The sequence below is a fragment of the Engystomops pustulosus genome, chromosome 4, assembly GCF_040894005.1.
Source record: "Engystomops pustulosus chromosome 4, aEngPut4.maternal, whole genome shotgun sequence".
Taxonomy (NCBI): Eukaryota; Metazoa; Chordata; class Amphibia; order Anura; family Leptodactylidae; genus Engystomops; species Engystomops pustulosus.
In genome coordinates this window covers 6,912,398-6,936,207 of record NC_092414.1, presented here as the reverse complement: position 1 = coordinate 6,936,207, position 23,810 = coordinate 6,912,398, and the positions used below count along the sequence as shown (strand labels likewise).

The 23,810-nt window shown below is 48.4% G+C and overlaps 1 protein-coding gene across 6 annotated transcripts in view; it reads right to left on the bottom strand.

Annotated features, from left to right (window-relative positions):
• Positions 1–20,061, bottom strand: part of IQSEC3 (IQ motif and Sec7 domain ArfGEF 3) — a 47,144-nt gene extending 27,083 nt beyond the window's left edge. For 5 of the 6 annotated variants that reach the window (XM_072144953.1, XM_072144954.1, XM_072144955.1 and 2 more), the window contains exons 1-2: positions 19,650–20,060; positions 7,787–7,855 (exon numbers count right to left, since the gene is read on the bottom strand). In XM_072144953.1, the coding sequence (XP_072001054.1) occupies positions 7,787–7,855; positions 19,650–19,975 (395 nt within the window). In that variant the 5' untranslated portion in view covers positions 19,976–20,060. Of the gene's footprint in view, positions 1–7,786; positions 7,856–19,649 lie in introns of all 6 variants that reach the window. The other variant, XM_072144952.1, reaches the window with a different exon arrangement.
• Positions 20,062–23,810: the final 3,749 nt, after the last annotated feature.

The window sequence follows — 23,810 nt, the reverse complement described above, 5'->3', positions numbered from 1 at the left end:
CAGAAGGATAAATCAACCTCCTGCCCCTCTACATTCATTGTCCTCTCTCCCCTTCTTAGGGCCTCTAGGAGGCGCCGTTGCAACATGCCGCCCCCAAAGTCTGGTGATGTAGCTGCAGACTATCAGATGGACACTGCTGATGTTCTGGTGCAGTCTCTTCCACCTCTTCCTCATCCATCTGCGACTGGAGGCCCCTCAGTCTCCGGGTTTTCTCCTCCTCCATAGCCCGGAACCGGTCGTCGTTCTCCATCTTCTCTCTGAAGGGGCCACTGTGGAGGGAAGGAAGACCATCATCCTGCAGCAGAGAGTTGATGCTTTTCTTTAGCCACTTCACAATCTCCGCTAGCTCCACCTTGCTGGTCCTGGTCGCTGTCGCCATCTTGGCCCGGGTCTCTCGCAGCTCCTCCCGGAGCCGCCACAAGGTCTTACTGGCTTCCTCATACTCACGGAGGTTCTCCACAATGCGGGTGCTATAGGTGACATCAGGCTCCCGGGCCTTGCGCACCCACCAGTCCTGGTCATCCCCGTGAGTACTTAGCTGTGAGGCTGCTCCAGTAGGAGCGCTTCTGGGTCCTGCCACCTCACCTCCACCTGGGGCCTTTCGGCGTCCACGGATTTCTGGCTGCGACCCACGTGGAGCTGCACTGCTGCGACTCCTCTCCGATCTTCTCACTGCGGCTGGCTTGGCCGGTTGCTGCTTCTCTCCAGCTCCCGCCGGCCATGGACTGGCGTCCACTGCTCATTCCCAGGACCTGCACCCTCCCTGGGGAGAAAATACAGGCCCCGGCTGCTCTGGGATCTCCTGGATCTCACACAGAGCACCTGGAGCAATCAGAACCACAAGCTGTATATATATATATATATATATACACTATATAGCGGGCACAGCACACGTATAACACAATAACACAGACACGGTTGTGGATTTCATGCAGAAACTTGAGCAGATTTATTGAAGATTACAACAATACTGATAAATCATGTGATTATATATCAGACAGGAGGGGGAGGGGCAGGCAGCAGGCGCTATGGTATATGTGTCACACTGCGAGTCTCCCTCCAGTTATAGCGCCGCCATTACAGGGGATGGACCTTCCTTGTAACGATCCGTACTCCCTGCAGCGGCCACTACTGGAGAGATGGGGAATTACACGCGGCCATACACATGACTGACTGACCATGTGCCGGCCCGAGTCCTCCAGGAGGGGGCGCTCTATCCTAGTGACCCTCTCTGATCGGTAGAGGGAAATCGATATGTACTTAAAGGTGAAAGGTCAAGTACTCAAAACCTAATGGACTTTTTAGACTCCGCCTATCTTCAGATTAAAGGGGCGGTCCCTCTCCCTGCCAATGGATAAACGCCTGACGAGTCACATGACAATTCATACATTTTTTTTAGCAGTTATTATTTTTACTGCACTTTTAAAAGTAATAATTAATCATTCATATTTTATGTTAATTAATGAAAATTTTATGTTAATTATTCATGAATATTTTGCGAAATAATATGGAATATTTTCATCGATGTATTTCGCCTATAGACACGTGATTTTTATATAATCTTTAGCTTTGCTGTAATGAGGGGGCGCGGCTGAGCGGCTGGGGGTCTCGGGGTCTCTACTACATTTATACTACTAGGACTATATTCTAGGATAGGATAGACATAATATATAACAGCACAGGGGCGCATGCACGTGGGGGGAGGGGCTTCACTACTCCCTCTGACCTGCAGGTGGAGCTCTTGAAGCACTATGCTGGTTGTTCTCTGCATTGCATTGTATTGTAGGCTACTCTAAGGCAGAGCAGGTATATACACATACACCCCAGGGGGAGAGATTTGGATTTCAGCACCGAAATATCATCTGTCACATCACATCACACGACATAAAAGATCCTGGACTGACCAGGCGGCCGTAACACTCCCCGAGCAGGATCAGACAGTAAATGGTTAACGACAACCTGAGTCTTAACAAAAACCTGAGAAATTCTGCAGGGAACGAGGCGTCCGAGGTTATCCTGCCCGACACTGCCGAACCTGCACCGGACTGGGGGGACATCGCATGGGAGGAGTCAGGAATCATGAGAGCGGAGAGATGACATCACTGCATACACGTGATGTCATCAATGCTAAGATCAGTATCATAACCCAAGATCACACTGTATCCAGAGACTTGTATACAAAGAGCAAATCCAGGCACATGGGAGAAGAATAGGGACATCACATTACTAATAATCCAAAAATAACAGAAAATATTCCCAATGTTAATACTGCCCCTATGTACAGAAATATAACTACTATAATACTGCCCCCTATGTACAAGAATATAACTACTATAATACTGCCCTCTATGTACAAGAATATAACTACTATAATACTGCCCCCTATGTACAGGAATATAACTACTATAATACTGCTCCCTATGTACAGGAATATAACTACTATAATACTGCCTCCTATGTACAAGAATATAACTACTATAATACTGCCCCCTATGTACAAGAATATAACTACTATAATACTGCCCTCTATGTACAGGAATATAACTACTATAATACTGCCCCCTATGTACAAGAATATAACTACTATAATACTGCCCCCTATGTACAAGAATATAACTACTATAATACTGCCCCCTATGTACAAGACTATAACTACTATAATACCGCCCCCTATGTACAGGAATATAACTACTATAATACTGCCCCCTATGTACAAGACTATAACTACTATAATACTGCCCCCTATGTACAGGAATATAACTACTATAATACTGCCCCCTATGTACAAGAATATAACTACTATAATACTGCCTCCTATGTACAAGAATATAACTACTATAATACTGCCCCCTATGTACAGGAATATAACTACTATAATACTGCCCCCTATGTACAGGAATATAACTACTATAATACTGCCCCCTATGTACAGGAATATAACTACTATAATACTGCCCCCTATGTACAGGAATATAACTACTATAATACTGCCCCCTATGTACAGGAATATAACTACTATAATACTGCCCCCTATGTACAGGAATATAACTACTATAATACTGCCCCCTATGTACAGGAATATAACTACTATAATACTGCCCCCTATGTACAGGAATATAACTACCATAATACTGCCCCCTATGTACAGGAATATAACTACTATAATACTGCCCCCTATGTACAGGAATATAACTACTATAATACTGCCCCCTATGTACAGGAATATAACTACCATAATACTGCCCCCTATGTACAAGAATATAACTACTATAATACTGCCCCCTATGTACAGGAATATAACTACTATAATACTGCCCCCTATGTACAGGAATATAACTACTATAATACTGCCCCCTATGTACAGGAATATAACTACTATAATACTGCCCCCTATGTACAGGAATATAACTACTATAATACTGCCCCCTATGTACAGGAACATAACTACTATAATATTGCCCCCTATGTACAGGAATATAACTACTATAATACTGCCCCCTATGTACAGGAATATAACTACTATAATACTGCCCCCTATGTACAGGAATATAACTACTATAATACTGCCCCCTATGTACAAGAATATAACTACTATAATACTGCCTCCTATGTACAAGAATATAACTACTATAATACTGCCCCCTATGTACAGGAATATAACTACTATAATACTGCCCCCTATGTACAGGAATATAACTACTATAATACTGCCCCCTATGTACAAGAATATAACTACTATAATACTGCCCCCTATGTACAGGAATATAACTACTATAATACTGCCCCCTATGTACAAGAATATAACTACTATAATACTGCCCCCTATGTACAAGAATATAACTACTATAATACTGCCCCCTATGTACAAGAATATAACTACTATAATACTGCCCCCTATGTACAGGAATATAACTACTATAATACTGCCCCCTATGTACAAGAATATAACTACTATAATACTGCTCCCTATGTACAGGAATATAACTACTATAATACTGCCCCCTATGTACAGGAATATAACTACTATAATACTGCTCCCTATGTACAAGAATATAACTACTATAATACTGCCCCCTATGTACAAGAATATAACTACTATAATACTGCCCCCTATGTACAAGAATATAACTACTATAATACTGCTCCCTATGTACAGGAATATAACTACTATAATACAGCCCCCTATGTACAAGAATATAACTACTATAATACTGCCCCCTATGTACAAGAATATAACTACTATAATACTGCCCCCTATGTACAGGAATATAACTACTATAATACTGCCCCCTATGTACAAGAATATAACTACTATAATACTGCTCCCTATGTACAGGGATATAACTGCTATAATACTACATGATGTATAGGGGATGTATATATGTGCCTGGATTTGCTCTGTGATGTGTGCAGTGTAATCACATGGCTACTGGTTGGTGACGCAGCGTCCGCCTTCCTTATGATGGTTTCCACCAGTCAGTCCAGTACAGCAGGGTCTGGTGTGTAGAAGGATGCGATGCTCTGCAGGTCTCAGTCCTAAGCTGGTGGATTAGTAAGCACTGCATGGGGTCCTGGTCCGGGGAGGGGGCTGTGTGGTGATGTTCCGCTCACACACTGGGGGGCGCTGCTTCCCTGGGGTGGGGGTCGTCACTGTCTGGGCCTGTGCAATGACAAACAGCAGCATGTTAGGGGAATTCAGAAGAAAGAAGGAAATAAAGCAGGGAATGAGGCAACCAATAACATGCTGTTGTTTGTCAGTCCATGTCAGGGTCAGGGGTCGCCAGGGGGCAAAGGCCCTGCAGTCTCATACAGAATGATTCATAGAACGGGGACCAGAATATCCAACAACACCATCAGGATCCAGAGCGGAAACCACAGGAAAGTGTTCACACCCCTTACATTTATCACTATGTTTCATTGCAGCCAATTGGAAAGATCAATAAAGTTCTATTTTCCTCATTAATGTTCCCTCCGCCCACAAAATGTAGATATTTTTTCTCATTTATTAAACGTCATCCCAAACTTCTTCCATGTATGGATTATGGAGGTCACTGTGCTCTTGGGAACCTTGGCTGCTGCAGAAATTCCTTTGTAACCTTGGCCATATCTGTGCCTTGCCACAATTCTGCTTCTGAGCTCCTTGGGCAGTTCCTTAGACCTCATGATTCTCATGTGCTCTGACGTGCAGTGTGAAGCGTTTTATAGACAGGCGTCTATCCTAATTATGTCCCATCGTTTGAATTAAACACAGCTGGATGCCAATGAAGGAGTAGAACCATCTCAAGGAGGATCAGAAGGAAATGGACGAAATGTGAGTTACATATGGGAGTACTTATCACCAGGGGAGATTTCAGTTTTTTTTGTTTAATAAATTAGCAAAAATATCTACATCTGGGGGCAGAGGGGACATTACTGGGGGGGCAGAGTCTCCCAGCGGCTGTCTCTCGCTACGGCGCGGCCCCCAGCGGCTGTCTCTCGCTACGGCGCGGCCCCCAGCGGCTGTCTCTCGCTACGGCGCGGCCCCCAGCGGCTGTCTCTCGCTACGGCGCGGCCCCCAGCGGCTGTCTCTCGCTACGGCGCGGCCCCCAGCGGCTGTCTCTCGCTACGGCGCGGCCCCCAGCGGCTGTCTCTCGCTACGGCGCGGCCCCCAGCGGCTGTCTCTCGCTACGGCGCGGCCCCCAGCGGCTGTCTCTCGCTACGGCGCGGCCCCCAGCGGCTGTCTCTCGCTACGGCGCGGCCCCCAGCGGCTGTCTCTCGCTACGGCGCGGCCCCCAGCGGCTGTCTCTCGCTACGGCGCGGCCCCCAGCGGCTGTCTCTCGCTACGGCGCGGCCCCCAGCGGCTGTCTCTCGCTACGGCGCGGCCCCCAGCGGCTGTCTCTCGCTACGGCGCGGCCCCCAGCGGCTGTCTCTCGCTACGGCGCGGCCCCCAGCGGCTGTCTCTCGCTACGGCGCGGCCCCCAGCGGCTGTCTCTCGCTACGGCGCGGCCCCCAGCGGCTGTCTCTCGCTACGGCGCGGCCCCCAGCGGCTGTCTCTCGCTACGGCGCGGCCCCCAGCGGCTGTCTCTCGCTACGGCGCGGCCCCCAGCGGCTGTCTCTCGCTACGGCGCGGCCCCCAGCGGCTGTCTCTCGCTACGGCGCGGCCCCCAGCGGCTGTCTCTCGCTACGGCGCGGCCCCCAGCGGCTGTCTCTCGCTACGGCGCGGCCCCCAGCGGCTGTCTCTCGCTACGGCGCGGCCCCCAGCGGCTGTCTCTCGCTACGGCGCGGCCCCCAGCGGCTGTCTCTCGCTACGGCGCGGCCCCCAGCGGCTGTCTCTCGCTACGGCGCGGCCCCCAGCGGCTGTCTCTCGCTACGGCGCGGCCCCCAGCGGCTGTCTCTCGCAACGGCGCGGCCCCCTGCGGCTGTCTCTCGCTACGGCGCGGCCCCCAGCGGCTGTCTCTCGCTACGGCGCGGCCCCCAGCGGCTGTCTCTCGCTACGGCGCGGCCCCCAGCGGCTGTCTCTCGCTACGGCGCGGCCCCCAGCGGCTGTCTCTCTCTACGGCGCGGCCCCCAGCGGCTGTCTCTCACTACGGCGCAGCCCCCAGCGGCTGTCTCTCACTACGGCGCGGCCCCCTGCAGCTGTCTCTCACTACGGCGCGGCCCCCTGCAGCTGTCTCTCACTACGGCGCGGCCCCCAGCGCCTGTCTCTCACTACGGCGCGGCCCCCTGCAGCTGTCTCTCACTACGGCGCGTCCCCCAGCGCCTGTCTCTCACTACGGCGCGGCCCCCTGCAGCTGTCTCTCACTACGGCGCGTCCCCCAGCGCCTGTCTCTCACTACGGCGCGGCCCCCTGCAGCTGTCTCTCACTACGGCGCGTCCCCCAGCGGCTGTCTCTCACTACGGCGCGGTCCCCAGCGGCTGTCTCTCACTACGGCGCGGCCCCCAGCAGCTGTCTCTCACTACGGCGCGGCCCCCAGCAGCTGTCTCTCACTACGGCGCGGCCCCCAGCAGCTGTCTCTCACTACGGCGTGGCCCCCAGCAGCTGTCTCTCACTACGGCGCGGCCCCCTGCAGCTGTCTCTCACTACGGCGCGGCCCCCTGCAGCTGTCTCTCACTACGGCACGTCCCCCAGCGCCGGTCTCTTCCGCTGGCACGTCGCCCGGGGATGTCTCTTGGCTGCGGTCTCTCTGATCTCTCCAGGTGTTGTGGAGGAGTCTCGGGAGAATATTTGAAGTTTTGCTCTTGCAGTTTTTTCCAGGTTAATTACATGAGGAAAATCAAGTCTAATTTTATGCAAAAGGAAACGGCGGGCGATTAACCCCTTACTACACGCGCAGGATCCGAGACACCACAAGGCGGGATATACAGGGGACATACTGACAGCATCACAATGCTCTGACCTTATGGAAGTCCTAGGCCAAGACAATGTACAGGTAATCCCTGAGGTCAGGCCTGTAACATAGGACAAGGGTGGCCGCAGCACAGAGGGTTTCAGCAGAGACATCCACATATGCCTGGATCAATCAATTAGATTTTACCCACATTCAGTCATCGCTTACAAAGTCTGTACGGACGCTCAGGAACGTTGTACCTTGCCTTAAGGCATCTGCCGTTTCGAGTATGCAGCAGCCGTGCAGATCTTTGTGTATCCATAGCAACAGACTACAAAAAACCTCAAAGATCTGCACATGGCTGAACACGGGAATAGGGAGGAGTCATCACAGAGAGGTGGGGAGGAGTCATCACAGAGAGGTGGGGAGGAGTCATCACAGAGAAGGGGGAGGAGTCATCACAGAGACGGGGGTCTTACCTGGGGGGAGACGGCTTCTGCTCTGCATCAGCGACAGGGCAGCAGAACTGGTGCAAAACGGTCTCATTTCTGGAAAAAGAGGAAAAAAAATATTAAATCAGCAGAGTATCAGCCCCGCCCCCGACCCTAATCACTAATATCATCTGCTTATCCTTAAATACTTTGTGCTGCTGTGAACAAGTTAAACAATGATAAAACATTTCTCCGCGTCCGAGAGGAGAAGAGAAATCCAGAAAATGCAAACAGACTGTTCCTGCGGGAGACGGCTCCCAGCGAGCGAGGAGTAAACGGATTACCTGGAATATGAGAGCGGATGCAGCCGCCCGCCCTCCAATGCTCCATCTCACTCTGACTTATTGCTTTATAGATTTATGCCGTCATTTCTCTGCTTATTGAAAAATGTCCTGATTCCAATAAAATTGTCCAAACCAGAGAAAGAACAAAGCAATCAACATCACTCTGTAATACCGCAACACCCCCACACAGACTAATACTGCCCCCTGTGTACAGGAATATAACTACTATAATACTGCCCCCTGTGTACAGGAATATAACTACTATAATACTGCCCCCTATGTACAGTAATATAACTACTATAATACTGCCCCCTATGTACAGGAATATAACTACTATAATACTGCCCCCTATGTACAGGAATATAACTACTATAATACTGCCCCCTATGTACAAGAATATAACTACTATAATACTGCTCCCTATGTACAAGAATATAACTACTATAATACTGCCCCTATGTACAGGAATATAACTACTATAATACTGCCCCCTATGTACAGGAATATAACTACTATAATACTGCCCCCTATGTACAAGAATATAACTACTATAATACTGCCTCCTATGTATAAGAATATAACTACTATAATACTGCTCCCTATGTACAGGAATATAACTACTATAATACTGCCCCCTATGTACAGGAATATAACTACTATAATACTGCTCCCTATGTACAGGAATATAACTACTATAATACTGCCCCCTATGTACAGGAATATAACTACTATAATACTGCTCCCTATGTACAGGAATATAACTACTATAATACTGCCCCCTATGTACAGGAATATAACTACTATAATACTGCCCCCTATGTACAAGGATATAACTACTATAATACTGCCCCTATGTACAGGGATATAACTACTATAATACTGCCCCCTATGTACAAGAATATAACTACTATAATACTGCCCCCTATGTACAGGAATATAACTACTATAATACTGCCCCCTATGTACAAGAATATAACTACTATAATACTGCCCCCTATGTACAGGGATATAACTACTATAATACTGCCCCCTATGTACAGGAATATAACTACTATAATACTGCCCCCTATGTACAAGAATATAACTACTATAATACTGCCCCCTATGTACAGGGATATAACTACTATAATACTGCCCCCTATGTACAGGAATATAACTACTATAATACTGCCCCCTATGTACAGGAATATAACTACTATAATACTGCCCCCTATGTACAGGAATATAACTACTATAATACTGCCCCCTATGTACAGGAATATAACTACTATAATACTGCCCCCTATGTACAGGAATATAACTACTATAATACTGCCCCCTATGGTATGTATAGACATGTGTCTCCGCTCGGTTGTCACCTCTCTCCGGAGCTGCGCTCTATAATTAATCCCTTTCCGTGTGGCTGATTGTAATGAATAAATTGCAGGTCTCATCCTCTTCCTGGACGCACATAAGTCTCTTCAGTTAATCACTTTACAAATGTCACGGCCTCTCTCAGCGCTGCCCCCTATGGAGACCCGGGAGACTTCCATCCACCAGGGACAGACAATCATGAGAGTGATGGAGGAGACTTTGTGGCTCGGGGGCCCCACGTGGTGGGAGACGCAGGGACGTTATTAGTGGCTGTAATAAGTCTGCGGTGGCCATCTTGACCTCTTTAGTCGGTAAGGACAACGCGGGGTTAATGTGTGACCTGCAGCTACTAACCCCTGCCTAGATGAAGAGGTCAGGCAGACCTGAGATCAACCCCCAACCTTCCTCCTATCTTGTCAATGTGACCCCGAGCGACGCACACACAATATATTGGATGCAGGCCCTGTTGCCATGGAGACAGGCTGTACAATGTCATTATTCACACTCTGCCGGTGGATGCGCGGACGCGACGCCGTCCTCCGGGAATCACATCTGTACCGCCAGTAATATCTCAGGTCACCCCCCAGAGCCCAGACCTCCAGGTTGTGGGGTTACCCTTTAATTACTGAACCCAGTCATTAACACGTGGAGCCGCTGACCTCTGCTGCGCAGGCGGTACCGCCATCACGATGGAACGGATTCATTACCGAGTCGTGTTCACGTGTAGCAAAAAAAGTGGAAAAAAAAAAAGATTATTCGCATTCACTGACAGCAAGCAGAGGAGCTGTTTAGTGAAACTTGTATGATGGCTGCGGAGTGACAGCCGAACCAGCCTGCGGCGCGATGTGCTGCGACTCGGCGAATGACCTCTAATCTCCAGATTATTACAGATCAGTCCCCCCCCCCTCCAAACCGCAGACACGGCGAATAAAACAAAATCCAATATTCTCATCATGGAGCAGCTTTAAGGGGGCGCACACTCTAATCTGCAGAGCAAAAAACAAAGACAATTTGCATCCAATTTCCCGTCTCCCCGCAGCGTACCGATGCGACAGTTTCATTTTTTTTCGGATGTAAATAATAGGAGGAGCATCTCGTCAGCGCTCCGTATCACGAGTCTCCTCCACATCTCGGCCCACGTTCACATGTCGCAGTTTTCTCAGGGGCTGATATCAACAGAACCCTCAGAATTACAGCAACTATAACGTGACCCAATTACCCGCACTATAACTGCCACCGGGGGGCAGATTAGATACCACAAGGGACTTATGGGCCGCCATTTTCTTGGAGTCTGTGGTTCAATTGTTTAGTGGTGTTTTGTGACTCCTCTGAGCACAAGAGGTCTCTTAGTTATGGGGTCCTTACACCCATTATTTAACTTTAATTCAAAGGTCTTAAAGGGATCCTCTACCCAGAGCCGTACTTCACAACATACAGACAGATAAGGTCTTTATAGCAGAGCTGGCTCGGTGTTATACAGTTTAGGTAAGTTAGCAGAGCTGACAATGTCATTATGTGTTATACACATCTCATGGATCTCATAATCTCTGATGTGTCTTTTGTTTTTCTATGTGTCAGATACTAGTAGACTGTTCAGAAGATAAATAAAAGTGTATATAAACCTGTACCCTGATAATCTAAGCACATTGTCAGCACACAGCATCTCACAGCACAGAGGGATCTTACACTGATCATCACTGAGTGATAGGAGCCAAAACAGCAATAAAACTGAGTAAAATTGTAAAGTAAGGGGTTAAAAATGATCTTTATTGTGTAATCACTACTAGGGGGTTAAAATTTCGAGAACTTCCTTTCATGGGGAAAACCCCTTTAAATGAAGAATCATCGGCCATTTTAGGAGAAACCTGTCGATGAATGTTAATAGGGAGGACATCAAGTTTGGTCAAATTTTGTTATCAGGACAAAGTCACTTTAATCCTCTATTGTTCCCTGATATCAGCCATTTCAGTCAAATATGAGGCGAATTCTAATGATGACTATTTCACAGTTACTGGCCCTTTAAAAGAGACATCACTTATCGTCATAGGGGGGACAATGGAAGTCACAGGTTCCCGCCACCGGCCTCCCCGCAGGATCCTCCTGCTGTTTGGACGCGTTTAGGCGGGAGCTCATCCCTCGCCGCTAATGAATCCGTCATTCGTTCACAACACAGATGTGCTGAGGGAATTCAGACGATATTGTAAATCCCACCGCTGATGCGTAAGCGGAGGACATCAATACCGTCACACTCATGGCGCCAGAGAGACCGAGAACACGGGTACGACGGTAGACGCCGGGTGAGTACCGCTGCCGCTGCGCTGGACGTAAGACACGAGCGTCACATACTCAATGCTGCAAAAATAATACAGTATCTGCGTGTGTTATGTAATATTTATACAGTACCGTTCCATCATCGCAACGCACATTAACAGCGCTGATCTGTCTGTGCAGAAAAACGTACTCCAAGCATGAATCCATCATTCCTGAGAAAGTATGGCATCACCCACCTTTTCTAGAATCCAAAATGGCAGAACAAGTCGGCATAAAAATGGCACATATTTGATGTGGATTTCCATGCTGAATTTCCAGATCTATAATGTGTGCGGATAGCCGTAATATTCGAAGCCTGGGAAAGCTGGGTGACAACCACTCTAGAGGAGTTAGAACTGCCATTAACGTTTCCACAAAGGTGATCACTCAGCTTTCTCAGGCTCCTGAGATCATCTAAAGACGGCACCGGAGTTTCCCAGGAAGAGATATAATGGATTATGAACAATAGAAAACTGAATGGCAAGTGTTCCCTAATAAATGGGCTCATTTGTCATTCAGGAGTCTGGAAAACCTGTGTGAGGACCATTGTTGGGGTGTTAATTTTCAAGAGTCTGGGAAAGCTGGGTGACACAACCTCTGTGGTGGTTTGATACAAAAGTTTGATACATCTACCTCAAAGAGTACAATTTGAATTCTGCCTAATTTGGTTTCATATAGAATTCATTATAATTTAGGCCTCAGGAATCAAGGTAGGCCTCGTCGCTAGGTAGCAACCAATAGGAATGCAGCTTATATTGTGCAAACTGCAATTCAGAAATGAATCATAGCCTCTGATTGGTTGCATGGGGCATTAACAACTTGAAGCCTTTAGTTGATATTTGGAGAGTCCCTAAAACATTGACCCACATTTATTAAAGTTTTCTGTCTGATTTTACATGTTCTTTTTAGTGAAAACTGCTTGCACATGTATTTATAAAGTGTCCGCGACACCTGTGTGTCCTGCTGCAGCACACCCGACCCAACATGAAATTCTGGACCAAATGGGGCGTTCCGGTTGGACGTTGATTTATCATGCCGTGTACGACAGAATTGTTTGCTCTATTTTTGATAAATGTGGGCCAATGGCCACCCCCCACAATGTGCAATGTACCCACGTTCAACGATACAGTAACAAAAGGGGCCCAGCACAGGGGCCACACATCTAGTGTATATGCTGCTCGAATGATATTTCCCCCTAGGTGGCCATTTTCAAGATTTCCACTTGTTTTCAGTGAATGGAAACAGCTTAAAGTGAGATAATCTGTACTTCTCTCTTCCTGTCTTGTAACAAACCTGCAGCTGTGTCAGGCCATGTGGGACATGATCAGAGTTTCAGTATCTGAATGTCTCCATTCAATGACCGCAAGCAGGTGTCTATACGACAAGCATTAGTGTCCTAGAGCCATTCCTTTCACTATTTATTTGCACATATATGGACTGGCCCTTTAAGAGGCGCACTTAGATCTTCAGCACCATGGACAGGGCTGTATTTACAGTACATCTCTCCAGCATCCAGAGACCCCTAGGAGCAGACACAAGACCCCTGAAATACTCTGGTAACTTTGTGAGGCCATGACCAATCGGTCCGGTACAAACTCTCCTAAAATACTCTGTGCTGCGCGGGGAGGAGCAGCTTCTGTCAGTCAGTGTCTTTCCACAAAGTCAACAAACTCATTTCATAAAATATTCTGTGCTGCAGGAAGGGTCCGGGACCTACATCAAAATACACACACAAATCCTGAAATACTCTGTGCTGCTAGAAGGGTCCGGGACCTACATCAAAATACACACACCCTTCCTGAAATATTCTGTGCTGCAGGAAGGGTCCGGGACCTACATCAAAATACACACACCCCTCCTGAAATATTCTGTGCTGCAGGAAGGGTCCGGTACCTACATCAAAATACACACCCCCCCTGAAATACTCTGTGCTGCAGGAAGGGTCCGGGACCTACATCAAAATACACACACCCTTCCTGAAATACTCTGTGCTGCAGGAAGGGTCCGGGACCTACATCAAAATACACACACCCTTCCTGAAATACTCTGTGCTGCTGGAAGGGTCCGGGACCTACATCAAAATGCACACACCCCTCCTGAAATACTCTGTGCTGCTGGAAGGGTCCGGGACCTACATCAAAATGCACACACCCCTCCTGAAATACTCTGTGCTGCTGTGGGATCCTTCCGTTATATAACCCAGAAATTTGATCCTTCTATGTATCAAGTCGATGACCCGCCACAAGATCATTACACTCCTGAAATACTCTGTGCTGCTGTGGGATCCTAGTCCTTCTGCTATATAGCCCCGGAATGTGATCCTTCCTTAAGATCTCCTCTCCTAAGACCCTTCTATGTATCACTCCTGAAATACTCTGTGCAGTAATTTGCTGTATTCTCAGTTTCTGGCAAGTGTCCCACATTTGACAGACTAAGCGCCTGCGCTCCCCACTGATGATCCCCTGGCTTCCCGCTGTGATACAGATGATATTACACCATATAGTGCACACATACATACCGCCATATACACAGCAGAGCATCTGCTCAATCACACGGCTCGGCCCTAATTACTCGAATATTTCCTCATTTGCTCTGCCTGCCGAGCGGCCGTCGGGAAGCCTCCAGGACCCCATAAATTGGCGCCATTCGTCACATAAATGCACAGTGCAGGCGCTATACAGGGAGCTGCGTACTCGGAACGAGCATTAGAGACTAAACACACTGTACAGCGTCGGATGCTGCGACAGAGCCATAGGGGGCATCCGAAAATGATGGGTGCCCCCCTCCCGTGCAGGGTACAACTTCCGAGTCCTTCAAGGCTTTCAGCACCAAGGACAGATCCGCAGCAGCTGCGCCCCCCGGTCACACTCCCAGGATCTAACAAGAGCAGACAGGATCGGACCTGCGCCCCGGGGACAACGGACTCTGTGACATCCCAAATACCAAGAGTCTGGCGGATCATATCGGGGGGAGGATGAAGCAGGGTCCAGAAATTTTTGTAGCTAATGTCTCAATCACTTTACACAAAAATGAATGGCTCTTTAAATAGGACTACAACCCCCATCATACAGTACACGATGCAAAGAGCTCCTCCGCAGAGTGGGAAGAGGCACGTTTCCTGCATCTCCAAAGTCTCGCAATTATGTGATCCCCCCCCAGAGAAGAGAGGAGGGGGCGGACAGGTTATAACACTTCTCCCTCTTCCCTACATCCAGAAATAGACAAGAAGCAGCGAGCGGAAAGAGATGAATGCGGGAGAGACCCATCCCCTCACCGAGCAGAGGAGGAGGGGGACCCCAGAGGTACCCCAAAAGGATAATTCCATGGAAAGATCTACGTCACCCCATTCTCTATCCTCCCATCTACTGCCATACACCACATCATCTATACTATACTGACAAATTAGGGGCAGTATTATAGTAGTTATATTCCTGTACATAGGGGCAGTATTATAGTAGTTATATTCCTGTACATAGGGGGCAGTATTATAGTAGTTATATTCTTGTACATAGGGGGCAGTATTATCGTAGTTATATTCCTGTACATAGGGGGCAGTATTATAGTAGTTATATTCCTGTACATAGGGGGCAGTATTATAGTAGTTATATTCCTGTACATAGAGGGCAGTATTATAGTAGTTATATTCTTGTACATAGGGGGCAGTATTATAGTAGTTATATTCCTGTACATAGGGGGCAGTATTATAGTAGTTATATTCCTGTACATAGGGGGCAGTATTATAGTAGTTATATTCTTGTACATAGGGGGCAGTATTATAGTAGTTATATTCTTGTACATAGGGGGCAGTATTATAGTAGTTATATTCCTGTACATAGGGGGCAGTATTATAGTAGTTATATTCCTGTACATAGGGGGCAGTATTATAGTAGTTATATTCCTGTACATAGGGGGCAGTATTATAGTAGTTATATTCTTGTACATAGGGGGCAGTATTATAGTAGTTATATTCTTGTACATAGGGGGCAGTATTATAGTAGTTATATTCTTGTACATAGGGGGCAGTATTATAGTAGTTATATTCCTGTACATAGGGAGCAGTATTATAGTAGTTATATTCTTGTACATAGGGGCCAGTATTATAGTAGTTATAGTCTTGTACATAGGGGCAGTATTATAGTAGTTATATTCCTGTACATAGGAGGCAGTATTATAGTAGTTATATTCCTGTACATAGGGGGCAATATTATAGTAGTTATATTCCTGTACATAGGGGGCAATATTATAGTAGTTATATTCTTGTACATAGGGGGCAGTATTATAGTAGTTATATTCCTGTACATAGGAGGCAGTATTATAGTAGTTATATTCTTGTACATAGGGGGCAGTATTATAGTAGTTATATTCTTGTACATAGGGGGCAGTATTATAGTAGTTATATTCTTGTACATAGGGGGCAGTATTATAGTAGTTATATTCTTGTACATAGGGGGCAGTATTATAGTAGTTATATTCTTGTACATAGGGGGCAGTATTATAGTAGTTATATTCTTGTACATAGGGGGCAGTATTATAGTAGTTATATTCCTGTACATAGGGGGTAGTATTATAGTAGTTATATTCCTGTACATAGGGGCAGTATTATAGTAGTTATATCCCTGTACATAGGGGGCAGTATTATAGTAGTTATATCCCTGTACATAGGGGGCAGTATTATAGTAGTTATATTCTTGTACATAGGGGGCAGTATTATAGTAGTTATATTCTTGTACATAGGGGGCAGTATTATAGTAGTTATATTCCTGTACATAGAGGGCAGTATTATAGTAGTTATATTCTTGTACATAGGGGGCAGTATTATAGTAGTTATATTCTTGTACATAGGGGGCAGTATTATAGTAGTTATATTCTTGTACATAGGGGGCAGTATTATAGTAGTTATATTCTTGTACATAGGGGGCAGTATTATAGTAGTTATATTCTTGTACATAGGGGGCAGTATTATAGTAGTTATATTCTTGTACATAGGGGGCAGTATTATAGTAGTTATATTCTTGTACATAGGGGGCAGTATTATAGTAGTTATATCCCTGTACATAGGGGGCAGTATTATAGTAGTTATATTCTTGTACATAGGGGGCAGTATTATAGTAGTTATATTCCTGTACATAGGGGGCAGTATTATAGTAGTTATATTCCTGTACATAGGGGGCAGTATTATAGTAGTTATATTCCTGTACATAGGGGCAGTATTATAGTAGTTATATTCCTGTACATAGGGGGCAGTATTATAGTAGTTATATTCCTGTACATAGGGGGCAGTATTATAGTAGTTATATTCTTGTACATAGGGGACAGTATTATAGTAGTTATATTCTTGTACATAGGGGGCAGTATTATAGTAGTTATATTCCTGTACATAGGGGCAGTATTATAGTAGTTATATTCCTGTACATAGGGGGCAGTATTATAGTAGTTATATTCTTGTACATAGGGGGCAGTATTATAGTAGTTATATTCCTGTACATAGGGGGCAGTATGATAGTAGTTATATTCTTGTACACAGTCCCCTGTATACTGCACTATATACCCCATACACCTCTCTGTATACTGCACTATATACCCCCCATACACCCCCCGGTATACTGCACTATATACCCCCCATACACCTCTCTGTATACTGCACTATATACCCCATACACCCCCCTGTATACTGCACTATATACCCCCCATACACCCCCCTGTATACTGCACTATATACCCCCATACACCCCCCTGTATACTGCACTATATACCCCATACACCTCTCTGTATACTGCACTATATACCCCATACACCCCCCTGTATACTGCACTATATACCCCATACACCCCCCTGTATACTGCACTATATACCCCCCCATACACCCCCCTGTATACTGCACTATATACCCCCCATACACCCCCGGTATACTGCACTATATACCCCATACACCCCTCTGTATACTGCACTATATACCCCATACACCCCTCTGTATACTGCACTATATACCCCATACACCCCCGGTATACTGCACTATATACCCCATACACCCCTCTGTATACTGCACTATATACCCCATACACCCCTCTGTATACTGCACTATATACCCCATACACCCCCCTGTATACTGCACTATATACCCCATACACCCCTCTGTATACTGCACTATATACCCCATACACCCCTCTGTATACTGCACTATATACCCCCCATACACCCCCCTGTATACTGCACTATATACCCCCCATACACCCCCTGTATACTGCACTATATACCCCATACACCCCTCTCTATACTTCACTATATACCCCCCATACACCCCCCTGTATACTGCACTATATACCCCCATACACCCCCCTGTATACTGCACTATATACCCCGTTCCCTCCCGGCGCTCCTCATCCGTTCCCCTCACATCCGGATTCTCGGCATGTAGAGCTGCACCATCCCTCCCATCATCCGTCCCCCGATCCTGGTGCAGCAGCCGTACGCGCAGCGCGGGGACATTATATAGACGGGGGAGGGGGCCGAGGTCCATACATCACCCGCACACACTGATAGTATTGATGTGACCCCTGACCTCCCCATTATAAATGATCCCTCCCCCAATCAGAGACCTGCATTCTACCCCATGTATTGGGGGCTCATTAGTCTGCAGAAGTAGTAGGGTCACCCCCTGTCCCATGTGCCGGAGCCCGCTGTGCCTGCTGGGGGTTGTGGTCCCGGATCCTGGTGATAAATGAAGGATTTCTTCAGAAGGAAAACTGCAACTCCCAGCATGCACTGCGCCTGTGCCCTAACAGATGGAGGGCCCAGAGGGTGCCCGCTGCCGGGGCCCGGGCATATGCCACACACCACAGAGAGGAAGGAGGGCAGCCCCTATACATGGACCCTACAGAGAGTATAGAGGCTGCGATATATATGCTCCATACAGAGGAGCACACAGCACCTTCACCCTATAGAGTAGGGACCCTATAGAGACCAGCTGCACCCAGAGACCTTATATAGAGAGCAGTGACATACATAAACCCTATAGAGAGCCGCTGCACCCATGTGCCCTATAGAGAGCAGCTGCACCCATGGGCCCTATAGAGAGCAGCTGCACCTATAGAGAGCCGCTACATCCATGGACCCTATAGAGAGCTGCTACATCCATGGACCCTATAGAGAGCAGCTACAGCCACGGACCCTATAGAGAGCAGCTACATCCATGGACCCTATAGAGAGCAGCTACATCCATGGACCCTATAGAGAGCCGCTACAGCCATGGACCCTATAGATAGCCGCTACAGCCATGGACCCTATAGAGAGCCGCTACAGCCATGGACCCTATAGAGAGCCGCTACAGCCATGGACCCTATAGAGAGCAGCTACAGCCATGGACCCTAAAGTGAGCAGGTACATCCATGGACCCTATAGAGAGCAGCTACATCCATGGACCCTATAGAGAGAAGCAGATCCAGGGGAAGCAGGGGACGTGGGGCCCCGGTACAGGGCAGGTGGGGTGCCCCAGTACAGTACAGGTGGGGTGCAGGGGGCCCCGGTACAGGGGAGGTGGGGTGCAGGGGGCCCCGGTACAGGGCAGGTGGGGTGCAGGGGGCCCCGGTACAGGGCAGGTGGGGTGCAGGGGGCCCCGGTACAGGGCAGGTGGGGTGCAGGGGGCCCCGGTACAGGGCAGGTGGGGTGCAGGGGGCCCCGGTACAGGGCAGGTGGGGTGCAGGGGGCCCCGGTACAGGGCAGGTGGGGTGCAGGGGGCCCCGGTACAGGGCAGGTGGGGTGCAGGGGGCCCCGGTACAGGGCAGGTGGGGTGCAGGGGGCCCCGGTACAGGGCAGGTGGGGTGCAGGGGGCCCCGGTACAGGGCAGGTGGGGTGCAGGGGGCCCCGGTACAGGGCAGGTGGGGTGCAGGAGGGGGGGGTGTACTCACTCGGCTTTCCTCCCCAGGACGGCCTTGCACAGGCTGGGGGGCTGCTGCTGCGGCTGGGGGGGCTCGGGCTCGCTGCTCGGGGGCTGGTGTGCGGGGCTCCCGGGGGCGCTGCGGCTCTGCTGCGGTACCGGAGCCGGGGTGTGCGGCTGGTGCAGGTCCCGGAGGTTCCGGTTCTCGGTGTCCAGCTGGTCCAGCCGCCGCTCCAGCTCGTCTATGCGCTGCCGCTGGGTGTGGATGAGGCTCTGCTGGTTCTGCACGATGGTCGTCAGCTCCCGCAGGTACAGAACCGCCCGGACCGGGTTCTCCAGGAGATTCTCCATCATCATCCCGGGACCGACACCGAGGACGAGGAGGCCGAGCACAGCCTTATATAACAGGGGAGGAGGCAGCGCTCTGCCCGCCCCCTGCACAGCTGCGGTACCGGAGCGGCACCGCCGGGGGGAGGACTGCGCGAGAGCGGCGCGGTACCGGCTCCGTGTGCCCTGTACTAATGATATATACCCATATATACCTGTGCTACCGCTAGTATATACCCTCTACTACTAGTATCTACCCCTGTATACCCTGTACCGCTAGTATCTACCCCTATATACCCTGTACCGCTAGTATCTACCCCTGTAAACCCTGTACCGCTAGTATCTACCCCTATATACCCTGTACCGCTAGTATCTACCCCTGTAAACCCTGTACCGCTAGTATCTACCCCTATATACCCTGTACCGCTAGTATCTACCCCTGTAAACCCTGTACCGCTAGTATCTCCCCCTATATACCCTGTACCGCTAGTATCTACCCCTGTATACCCTGTACCGCTAGTATCTACCCCTATATACCCTGTACCGCTAGTATCTACCCCTGTAAACCCTGTACCGCTAGTATCTACCCCTATATACCCTGTACCGCTAGTATCTACCCCTGTAAACCCTGTACCGCTAGTATCTACCCCTATATACCCTGTACCGCTAGTATCTACCCCTGTATACCCTGTACCGCTAGTATCTACCCCTATATACCCTGTACCGCTAGTATCTACCCCTGTAAACCCTGTACCGCTAGTATCTCCCCCTATATACCCTGTACCGCTAGTATCTACCCCTATATACCCTGTACCGCTAGTATCTACCCCTGTAAACCCTGTACCGCTAGTATCTACCCCTATATACCCTGTACGGCTAGTATCTACCCCTGTATACCCTGTACTGCTAGTATCTACCCCTATATACCCTGTACGGCTAGTATCTACCCCTGTATACCCTGCACCGCCAGTATCTACCCCTATATACCCTGTACCGCCAGTATCTACCCCTATATACCCTGTACCGCCAGTATCTACCCCTATATACCCTGTACCGTCAGTATCTACCCCTATATACCCTGTACCGCTAGTATATACCCTCTGCTGCTAGTATCTTCCCCTGTACTGCTAGTATGTACCCCTATATACCCTGTACGGCTAGTATCCGCCCCTATATACCCTGTACGGCTAGTACCTGCCCCTATATACCCTGTACGGCTAGTATCCGCCCCTATATACCCTGTACGGCTAGTACCTGCCCCTATATACCCTGTACGGCTAGTATGTGCCCCTGTATACCCTGTACCGCTAGTATGTACCCCTGTATACCCTGTACCGCTAGTATCTACCCCTATATACCCTGTACTGCTAGTATCTACCCCTGTATACCCTGTACTGCTAGTATCTACCCCTGTATACCCTGTACCGCTAGTATCTACCCCTGTATACCCTGTACTGCTAGTATCTACCCCTGTATACCCTGTACTGCTAGTATCTACCCCTGTATACCCTGTACCGCTAGTATCTACCCCTTTATACCCTGTACGGCTAGTATCTGCCCCTATATACCCTGTACGGCTAGTATCTGCCCCTATATACCCTGTACGGCTAGTATCTGCCCCTATATACCCTGTACCGCTAGTATCTGCCCCTATATACCCTGTACCGCTAGTATCTGCCCCTATATACCCTGTACCGCTAGTATCTGCCCCTATATACCCTGTACCGCTAGTATCTGCCCCTATATACCCTGTACCGCTAGTATCTACCCCTATATACCCTGTACCGCTAGTATCTACCCCTGTATACCCTGTACGGCTAGTATCTACCCCTGTATACCCTGTACGGCTAGTATCTACCCCTGTATACCCTGTACGGCTAGTATGTACCCCTGTATACCCTGTACGGCTAGTATCTACCCCTGTATGGCTAGTATCTACCCCTGTATACCCTGTACCGCTAGTATCTACCCCTATATACCCTGTACGGCTAGTATCTACCCCTGTATACCCTGTACGGCTAGTATGTACCCCTGTATACCCTGTACGGCTAGTATCTACCCCTATATACCCTGTACCGCTAGTATGTACCCCTGTATACCCTCTGCTGCTAGTATCTACCCCTGTATACCCTGTACCGCTAGTATCTACCCCTGTATACCCTGTACCGCTAGTATCTAACCCTGTATACCCTGTACGGCTAGTATCTACCCCTGTATACCCTGTACGGCTAGTATCTACCCCTGTATACCCTGTACGGCTAGTATCTACCCCTGTATACCCTGTACGGCTAGTATCTACCCCTATATACCCTCTACTGCTAATATCTACCCCTGTATACCCTGTACGGCTAGTATCTACCCCTGTATACCCTGTACGGCTAGTATCTACCCCTGTATACCCTGTACGGCTAGTATCTACCCCTATATACCCTGTACCGCTAGTATCTACCCCTGTACCGCTAGTATGTACCCCTGTATACCCTGTACGGCTAGTATCTACCCCTGTATACCCTGTACGGCTAGTATCTACCCCTGTATACCCTGTACGGCTAGTATCTACCCCTGTATACCCAGTACTGCTAGTATCTACCCCTATATACACTGTACCGCTAGTATCTACCCCTATATACCCTGTACAGCTAGTATCTACCCCTATATACTCTGTACCGCAAGTATATACAACTATATACCCTGTACTGCTAGTATATACCCCTATATACCCTGTACCGCTAGTATCCACCCCTGTATACCCTGTACCGCTAGTATCCACCCCTGTATACCCTGTACAGCTAGTATGTACCCCTGTATACCCTGTACCGCTAGTATCTGCCCCTGTATACCCTGTACCGCTAGTATCTACCCCTGTATACCCTGTACCGCTAGTATGTACCCCTGTATACCCTGTACGGCTAGTATCTACCCCTGTATACCCTGTACGGCTAGTATCTACCCCTGTATACCCTGTACCGCTAGTATGTACCCCTGTATACCCTCTTCTGCTAGTATCTACCCCTGTATACCCTGTACGGCTAGTATCTACCCCTGTATACCCTGTACGGCTAGTATCTACCCCTGTATACCCTGTACGGCTAGTATCTACCCCTGTATACCCTGTACCGCTAGTATCTACCCCTGTATACCCTGTACGGCTAGTATCTACCCCTATATACCCTGTACGGCTAGTATCTACCCCTATATACCCTGTACGGCTAGTATCTACCCCTATATACCCTGTACAGCTAGTATCTACCCCTGTATACCCTGTACCGCTAGTATCTACCCCTGTATACCCTGTACCGCTAGTATCTACCCCTATATACCCTGTACCGCTAGTATCTACCCCTATATACCCTGTACCGCTAGTATCTACCCCTATATACCCTGTACCGCTAGTATCTACCCCTATATACCCTGTACCGCTAGTATCTACCCCTATATACCCTGTACCGCCAGTATCTACCCCTATATACCCTGTACCGCCAGTATGTACCCCTATATACCCTGTACCGCTAGTATCTCCCCCTGTATACCCTGTACCGCTGGTATCTCCCCCTGTATACCCTGTACGGCTGGTATCTACCCCTGTATACCCTGTACGGCTAGTATCTACCCCTGTATACCCTGTACGGCTAGTATCTACCCCTGTATACCCTGTACGGCTAGTATCTCCCCCTATATGCCCTGTACGGCTAGTATCTCCCCCTATATGCCCTGTACGGCTAGTATCTACCCCTATATACCCTGTACCGCTAATATCTACCCCTATATACCCTGTACGGCTAGTATGTACCCCTATATACCCTGTACGGCTAGTATGTACCCCTATATACCCTGTACGGCTAGTATGTACCCCTATATACCCTGT